Raw genomic sequence first — 9,058 nt, 5'->3', positions numbered from 1 at the left:
CAACTGTAAAAAAAAACAAAAATAAAACGGAAAACATTTTTATTTCCACTTTCATCCAATGATTTGTATTGTTTGTAAAGTAACAGTACACATACTTCATAGTCCTAAAGCAATATGACACTTTTTTGGAGGCATAGAGTGTTGAAAAAGATTCTGGAAGCAGCGTTTCTTTCACAGAGCAATGAAACAACACAATGAGCCAGACAGGGAATTGTCAGGCCCAGGATTTGAAAGTCTGAGTAGAAGAAACATTTGTTCTGAACCCAGGAGTGTAAGCTTATGAAACCCTTTTCTTGAGAAAAGTAGTGTGGGGAGGGGTGAACAGTTGCAAAATCTCCGGAGTTTCTGACAAATCATCTTGGGTCCTATATACTGAAAGGCAGAAATCTGAAACACACAAGGGAACACAAGGAAAAAGGGGGGAAAGGCATTGTAAGTGTGAATAATTCAATCATTTCTCAGTGTTCAGTCCTTCAGTAGATGTTAAGGGAAACTATATTGAGGAATGAAACTTACTGACCCACTTGAGAAGTTTCTCTGTTATCTGCTTTCCTCTGAATTCAAGGAAATGCAAAATAAATGGGTTTCCAGGATGCATCTTATTAGTTATAATAAGGTTTTGAGTTTGCAGAGCAGCCACTCCTGCTGATGCATGTCTGAACCAGTCAGCTTACTTTTATTAAAAAAGGTGAAGGCACAAGAATGCTTCACATAGTGCAGCCATTACAATTAAAACAGCTCATTAATCCTTGCTATGACAGCAGAAAACTGCATCTTGGCTATTTTTGTAGCATTGCAGCATGGTCCCATTATGTAGAGGCCTGAGTTGAATGGTATTTTTGCAGTTGTCTGGGGGGGGGGGGGGGGGGACTGTTTAACAGTGCACATAATGCACGTACAGTATCTGAAGAAGACTGACCGGCAATGTTCAAGAAGAGATGCTAACCTTTAAACAAATGTTTGATGAACACAAAGTAGAACACACATGCACTAATGGATGATAAACTGTATACAATGCACGATTAAAGAGTGGATTGTATTCAAATTCAAAAAACTTTATTTGTCCCCTAGAATAAGTGTCAGGATGTTAGTTTGTTAGTACAGGTTAGAATAAGTGTCAGGATGTTAGTGTGTTAGTACAGGTAGAATAAGTGTCAGGATGTTAGTGTGTTAGTACAGGTAGAATAAGTGTCAGGATGTTAGTGTGTTAGTACAGGTAGAATAAGTGTCAGGATGTTAGTGTGTTAGTACAGGTTAGAATAAGTGTCAGGATGTTAGTGTGTTAGTACAGGTATAATAAGTGTCAGGATGTTAGTGTGTTAGTACAGGTAGAATAAGTGTCAGGATGTTAGTGTGTTAGTACAGGTATAATAAGTGTCAGGATGTTAGTGTGTTAGTACAGGTTAGAATAAGTGTCAGGATGTTAGTGTGTTAGTACAGGTTAGAATAAGTGTCAGGATGTTAGTGTGTTAGTACAGGTTAGAATAAGTGTCAGGATGTTAGTGTGTTAGTACAGGTAGAATAAGTGTCAGGATGTTAGTGTGTTAGTACAGGTTAGAATAAGTGTCAGGATGTTAGTGTGTTAGTACAGGTTAGAATAAGTGTCAGGATGTTAGTGTGTTAGTACAGGTAGAATAAGTGTCAGGATGTTAGTGTGTTAGTACAGGTAGAATAAGTGTCAGGATGTTAGTGTGTTAGTACAGGTTAGAATAAGTGTCAGGATGTTAGTGTGTTAGTACAGGTAGAATAAGTGTCAGGATGTTAGTGTGTTAGTACAGGTAGAATAAGTGTCAGGATGTTAGTGTGTTAGTACAGGTTAGAATAAGTGTCAGGATGTTAGTGTGTTAGTACAGGTTAGAATAAGTGTCAGGATGTTAGTGTGTTAGTACAGGTAGAATAAGTGTCAGGATGTTAGTGTGTTAGTACAGGTAGAATAAGTGTCAGGATGTTAGTGTGTTAGTACAGGTTAGAATAAGTGTCAGGATGTTAGTGTGTTAGTACAGGTAGAATAAGTGTCAGGATGTTAGTGTGTTAGTACAGGTAGAATAAGTGTCAGGATGTTAGTGTGTTAGTACAGGTTAGAATAAGTGTCAGGATGTTAGTGTGTTAGTACAGGTAGAATAAGTGTCAGGATGTTAGTGTGTTAGTACAGGTAGAATAAGTGTCAGGATGTTAGTGTGTTAGTACAGGTAGAATAAGTGTCAGGATGTTAGTGTGTTAGTACAGGTAGAATAAGTGTCAGGATGTTAGTGTGTTAGTACAGGTAGAATAAGTGTCAGGATGTTAGTGTGTTAGTACAGGTTAGAATAAGTGTCAGGATGTTAGTGTGTTAGTACAGGTAGAATAAGTGTCAGGATGTTAGTGTGTTAGTACAGGTAGAATAAGTGTCAGGATGTTAGTGTGTTAGTACAGGTAGAATAAGTGTCAGGATGTTAGTGTGTTAGTACAGGTTAGAATAAGTGTCAGGATGTTAGTGTGTTAGTACAGGTAGAATAAGTGTCAGGATGTTAGTGTGTTAGTACAGGTTAGAACAAGTGTCAGGATGTTAGTGTGTTAGTACAGGTTAGATACGGAGAACATTGTCGGCGTGAGATGTAGAAAGACATGTGTGTATCAGATGTAAGCAGACATGTGAACAGGTGTATATGATGTAAACATGCAGTAGACTGTTGAAACAGGTATAAACAGAACTGTAGTGCAGAAAAGATATAAGTGGATGTATGGGTGATATATGTAATAACATACAGTATGTTATTTGTGTTTATGCTGTAGTTGTAAACTTAACATAAGTAATACAACCAGACCTATATATAATCCTAATGAGCAAGCATAATAATCAGTACCAATGTGATTTCAGTGGGAAAAAGACACACGTTAGATAGCTATATTACACTGCCACCTAGTGGTAAAACATGGCCCTATCTGTGCTCACAGTCATATCCTCTGAGACTGTATTGTTTCCTTGTTGTTTTAACTGTTTGTACAAGACTTCCATGAACATTTAGCACTTTAATGTGTTGTACGTGAAGGATCAGAAAGGATCAAATATATTTCAAACTCAGGTGAGACTACCTATTTTTTACACTGGTCAAATTTGAAGGTTCGGGGCTATTTTGCTTCCATAACACGTCTTCTTCAGACTAGTGGAAAGAAAACATCCAAAAGACACTTTTAGGTTTTATTTTACTCCACTTTTTCTAACTGTGTCTGTAGATTTCTCGTAAATTCTCCAAAAGTTAATATTAGGTAATGTCTCGTTTGCATATTTTAAAGATAACATTCCAGAAAACTGTGTAGTAGTGAAGTAATCAGCTAGGGAAGTTTCATGGTGACACCGATGAGCTCATTTGTTTTTCACCTGTAGTGTTTTAATAATAATAATAATAAAATAAATCTTTGAAGGCCTTTTTTGCCAAATAATCATTTACTTATTCTTTTTACTGAGGGGTCTGGATATACAGTATATGCCATCATCCACAGCCTGATTTACACAACATTTGATTCCAAACACATGTAGAAAATGGCTGTTGACAGGATGTCCTCATTTAAAGAGTGATAAAAGGCCATGTCCAACATGTCCTCAACATATTTAAAGATAACATTTCAGAAAACTTGTAATACAAAAACAATTGTCTTAGTGAAGTAATCAACTGGGAAAGTGTCATGGTGATACCTATTAGCTCATTTGTTTTTCACCTGGAGTGTCTTGCATGTCTTGCAAAATGTTTGGAATTTTACAATGCAAATCTTTGAAGGCCATTTTCTCCAAATCATTTTTTATTTATATCCATCTATATTCTGAAGCTTTGGGGGTCTGGATATACAGTATATGCTACAACATTTTATTCCAAAAACATGTATAAAATGGCTGTGATGAAAAGAGATGTCCAACATTTCCTCTGCAAAGACCTTTCACACAAATGTGGCAAAAATTGCAAATTAGCACATATTTGATAAGCTAATCCATCCATCCATCTTCAACCACTTGTCCCTATCGGGTTCGCTGGAGCCAATCCCAGCTGACATCGGGTGTGAGGCGGGGTCCACCCTGGACAGGACGCCAGTCTATCACAGGGCACATAGAGACAAACAGAGACAGACAACCATTCACACTCACATTCACACCTACGGGCAATTTAGAGTCATCAATTAACCTAACAGCTGCATGTCTTTGGACTGTGGGAGGAAGCCGGAGAACCCGGAGAAAACCCACGCAGACACGGGGAGAACATGCAAACCCCACACAGAAGGGCCCCAGCCCAGATTTGAACCAGGAACCGTCTTGCTGAGAGGCAACAGTGCTGACCACCTTAGCACTGTGCTGCACAAAAAGATCTTAGTCTTAATGTCAGTAATCAACTGAGGAGTTTCATGATGAATAGAACTGTATAGTGTCAAGTTATGACATTGTAATGATGCGTGCAAGCTTCAGTACCCCCAGGATTCTATTAGCACAGTTACAAATATGTGAAAAAAAATCTGACACTTCACTTTATATGAATAGATTTCTCTTTTATTGAGTTCTAAAGAGCATGCACACATGTGGGTGCTGACCAGTGAGCCGCTGCTCAGCGTGACTGCAGGATGGAGAGATGTCAGGTGGAGCCATGTTAGAGTTCAGAGTGCATCAGGGCTTTGGCTTTTTTCATGTTGTCGGCCACTGTTGGAGAGGAGAGAACTAATGAGAACTTGCTGACAATACAAGACGCAGGTTCTGTTTTATTTTCACCTTGGGGGTTCAGCCACAATCACACATACACTTACTGTATGTGTGTTTCAAATGACTTTTTTCAAAGTGCCAATGTCATCAATCATATCAGTAACTACTACTTGTAGTAGTAGTAGCATAGTAGTAGTGTAGTATTGTAGAATACATATTTAACATATTTCCTTCTGCTACTAAATATAGTAATATATTTTGTTTTAATATTACTCACAAGACTTACAGTATGTCTTGCTCTGATTTACATACAAGTTGATATTCACTGCAGCTAAATGTACATATGAATACATGTTCTATTCTATGTTATTCTTTATTTCTAATCAGTGTTATTTATGGTTGTTATAATTTCTCTTTATATGTATATGTATGTTTTTCTATTAGAGAACAGTTATTGTAACAAACAAAATTCTACTTTGGGGATCAATAAAGTATTTTTTTTCTATTTCTATTCTATTTCTATTTCTATTGTCATTAGGTTACCTTAAAGGCACCCTGCCTCCTGTTTATATAACTTCATTCTGCAAATTGGACACAAGGATGTGTTGAGAATAACACACTTACAGCCCCCACTTCCCTCTGTCAGACCCATCTCCTACAAAAAGTTTGTTATCTCTGTCATTTTATCGTCTGTCCTCACACAGCTGACAGGTGGGGTGGGCAGCACCTACACCTGTCACTCCCACACACCCTCATTAGAGAGCGTGGACGGTCACTCACAGTGTGCCATGTCACCAGGCTCGTAGGCGTAGTTGCGGTTGGCGTACTTTCCTACTATGTCTGTGCGCACAGTCATAGACGGATCTGTATGAAGACATGTCAGACACACACACACACACACACACACACACACACACACACACACACACACACACACACACACACACACACACACACACACACACACACACACACACACACACACACACACACACACACACACACACACACACACACACAGCAGTCATTAATGAAATGATGAAATGACAAAGATGCACAGGGCAGGAAGAAATAAAAGAGAGAAAGGGTGATCATGTGAAAAAAAGAAACAAACAGTCGACAGGTGAAAAAAGGAAGAAATCGCTCCTGAATGTTTCCAACTATACACTAACTTTTTGATTGGTTTGAGTTGTGTTGAGCTCAATGATGCCAGAGAGTTAATAAAGTCTTTGCAATCTGATCAAGTCTGAATGAATCTCAAAGGACCAATCAATCTCATTTTTTAATTGACTGTTCTATTAGACACATATCGCAAAAACTGAATTCTAAATTCTGATTAGCTTATTCTGAACGGTATAAGTATTTACCAACAAAGAGGATTCTGGGAACATAGTAGCCATCATGGGCCAAGTTCTTGTCCGTAGTCTCTTCCTGTAAAAACAGAAATAGTTAATTGTGTAAAAAGGATTTAGCAGATGGTTACTTCTAGATGCTATTCTTCTTTGCACATTATTGTTCAATTATGCCTTTTATTGTTATAATGTTTACAATTCCCCTTATGATACTTGACTAATTAACGTTGCATATGAATTGTGCTGGAAATGATGCATAGACTGATACAATTCTATGCTTAAGCCAAAGGAAAGGGTCAGAATCTTTTCCTTGTACGACAGGAACTCCATACAGAGTCATGCTATGTTTTTGTATCAGTCACTCAGTCAGCGTTCCTCAATACTTGCACTTGCATTTCCTACACGCGTGCACCGTTTTATTTCTTCATGTCCAGTTTACTTACCAACAGGTTGAGCATGATGAAATCCTCTTTGGCCATTTTCTGGATGGACTTTTCAGCAACAAAAGCTTTCTTCAGTGCTGTGGAAAGAATTCTGATTAGAAAAAATGACTGGTAATTATTATAATAATACTTTATACGCTTGTATACCTTTGGACTTAATGACAGAAGGGGAGTTAGGAATAAGTTTCACAGGTGGGACCTACAGAGTATCCATGTGTAGTTATACATGTACGTATAATCAAGTGAGCAATGATGAGTACTGGTATGATCAGGGAATTAAAGGCAGGCTGTAAATATTCTGCTTTCTTCTCAAACCTGAAAGGTCAAACATAAAAGCCATATTTTGCCCTGTAGGTTGTCTTTATTGTTTGTGTGTTAATAAACACCAGTGGAGTTTTCCATTGAGTTACTTCCTGGAAACCAGCTGTGTGATTATTGCATATAATTAGACTAAATGTCCATTTCCAGTTTGGCAGGTATGAACCACCCAGCCCAAGTGTGGGTTAGATGGAGAGAGCAGGGTGTGTAATACCATATTCTTTTACATTTAATACTTTTCAACTGTAATAAAGCAGAGTGACTGCAGTACCTTGGCTGTGTGGGCAGTCCATTTGATGATGGATCACCATCAGAGGCTTCTTACTGTGAGAGCACAACCACAGAGAAACAACTCAACACATACCGTAACACAATAAGCACAATGATGGGTGTGATTGCAGTATGCCACATTTTAAAATGAGAATAATGACAAATAAAAGTTGTATGCTTTTGCTTTGCGATATTCTATTGCTAATAGCCTATATGTTATGTAGCTATGCATAATGCAATACTTCACCCCAACTTGATACATTTCTATTTCTACTCCTCAACATTTATCTGAATGCTGGAGTTACTACATATTCTTTATCATAAAATCTATGTATTTTACACACAAAAGACATCATTTATATAATATGATACAGTGCTATAGATTGAAATATCCAACCGTTTACATAGCAGTTTATATGTGCTCTCCCTTTACCAGCTGTAACATTAAAATGCTGCTTACATGGCAAAACATCATGGAACTTGATCAAGGAAATAAAGCGCCCACATTGCAGTTTCACATTCCCGTCAACAGATATTTAAGGCTGTTATTGAGGTGTAGAGCAGGTGCCTCAATCTGATCCAGGTTTTCATTCCAACGGAGCAAGAACACACCTGACTAGACTTATTCAACCAACTGAACCGCCTTCACACAGTTGGATTTGTTGGATCAGGTGTGTTCTTGCTTGGTTGGAATGAAAACCTGCAGCCACAGCGGCCCTTTACTGGATTAGTTTGAGACGCCTGGTGTAGAGTCTTACCTTTTGGCCATCTTTGACAGGCCCTCCTCATAACTTTGGACCCAGTTTATACTATTCCCCCATCCTGCAGGACGAAAACAGGACTGAAGTTACTGTGGCACACTGCTGTGGTTCCATTACATTAACCACTTCAATGACAAGTCATGTTCACATTCCTCTGTATTTGTGTGTCTCCTCAGTGACACAAGCACACAACTATACATTCAGTGAGTCAGTGATTCTTGAGATGGAAGCTACAGCGGAAACAAAAGATCACCCACCTCTTGAGAAGGACTCAGGCTTTGCTTTCTTCTTGTCCTGTTCTCCAGCACTGGCACAGATGCCAAGGAGCAAAGCAAACAAGACCCAGCGAAGCATCACTTCCTCTCCGTTTAGACAACTGCAGTGACGGTAATAATTATAGAGGAAAATTCGGTGATATGATAATTTGAGACCAATTTTTGACCCACTGCAATCACAGGGTTTGCTAACAGCACACTTGATAGATAGCTGCAGTTCACGTTTTCCTCTGCAATGCCAACTGACCAAACAAGCTTGGCAGGTTGGCATTACAACGGCTGTGTGTTACGCCAACAAAAGAAACTCAAATGTTGTCTTTATATAAAAGCATTACAGGCTCCAGCTGCTTCTATTGCAGCTGTGGATTTACTGACTGATTCTTTGTATCAGTTGAATAAAAGCTAATGCGATACCTCACAGTACATAACGATCACTTAAAAAATCTGACAAAAGTAGGATTAAAACAATCACTTATCAAACACACCTTTAGTAAGACATTTATAGCTCTACTGCCTCTAGCTATTATCTACTATTACGTTTTTCTGTCCCCTGAAATCACAAAGTAGTTGTCTTACCTTGGCAGCATGAAGCCACACGTATCACTAACGCTTCCATATACCTTCTCTTTTGTCAGCTGTTTTTAATTTTAACTTAACTCACCAAACAGGTTATATCCAAGTAGTGTGCTATAAACGATGAAGATAAATCACTTACCGAATCACACAGTTTGAATTACTAGATTTATACTAGTAACACACCACCAGAGGGCTCAGCCACACACTTTGCACTCATCTTACACATAGGCCTACATCATACATTGGCCTACATGTGATCTTAACCCTGACCCTAAACTTGACTGCTCGACTCTTATTGCTGACCATAACACCTAATGGCAGTTCTCCAAGGAGTTCAGAAAAATATATGCAAGCACATTGGCTTGACCATATATCTTACGACACTGTTGGTTGATAGCTTAGT

General features: G+C 38.5%; 1 protein-coding gene across 1 annotated transcript; it reads right to left on the bottom strand.

Moving 5' to 3' along the window:
* Positions 1 to 4,491: 4,491 nt before the first annotated feature.
* On the bottom strand, positions 4,492 to 8,745 carry agr1 (anterior gradient 1). The gene is made up of 8 exons (XM_083921197.1): positions 8,656 to 8,745; positions 8,062 to 8,180; positions 7,802 to 7,865; positions 7,045 to 7,097; positions 6,456 to 6,532; positions 6,028 to 6,091; positions 5,441 to 5,524; positions 4,492 to 4,660 (listed from the first exon to the last, which is right to left on the bottom strand). The coding sequence occupies exons 1-8, from the start codon at positions 8,664 to 8,666 to the stop codon at positions 4,611 to 4,613; spliced, it is 522 nt and encodes a 173-aa protein (XP_083777323.1). The 5' UTR covers positions 8,667 to 8,745; the 3' UTR covers positions 4,492 to 4,610.
* Between the last annotated feature and the right edge of the window lie 313 nt (positions 8,746 to 9,058).

This window comes from Echiichthys vipera (genome assembly GCF_963691815.1).
Source record: "Echiichthys vipera genome assembly, chromosome: 10".
NCBI classification, from domain to species: domain Eukaryota; kingdom Metazoa; phylum Chordata; class Actinopteri; order Perciformes; family Trachinidae; genus Echiichthys; species Echiichthys vipera.
This window is presented reverse-complemented; position numbering and strand designations above follow the sequence as displayed.

Excerpts from the sequence above, each read along its gene's own strand:
- agr1 (XM_083921197.1), bottom strand. Across the intron at positions 7,098-7,801 it reads CTGTCAAAGATGGCCAAAAG|TAAGAAGCCTCTGATGGTGA; the intron begins GTAAGACTCTAC and ends GTGCTCTCACAG. Across the intron at positions 6,092-6,455 it reads TCATCATGCTCAACCTGTTG|GAAGAGACTACGGACAAGAA; the intron begins GTAAGTAAACTG and ends CTGTTTTTACAG.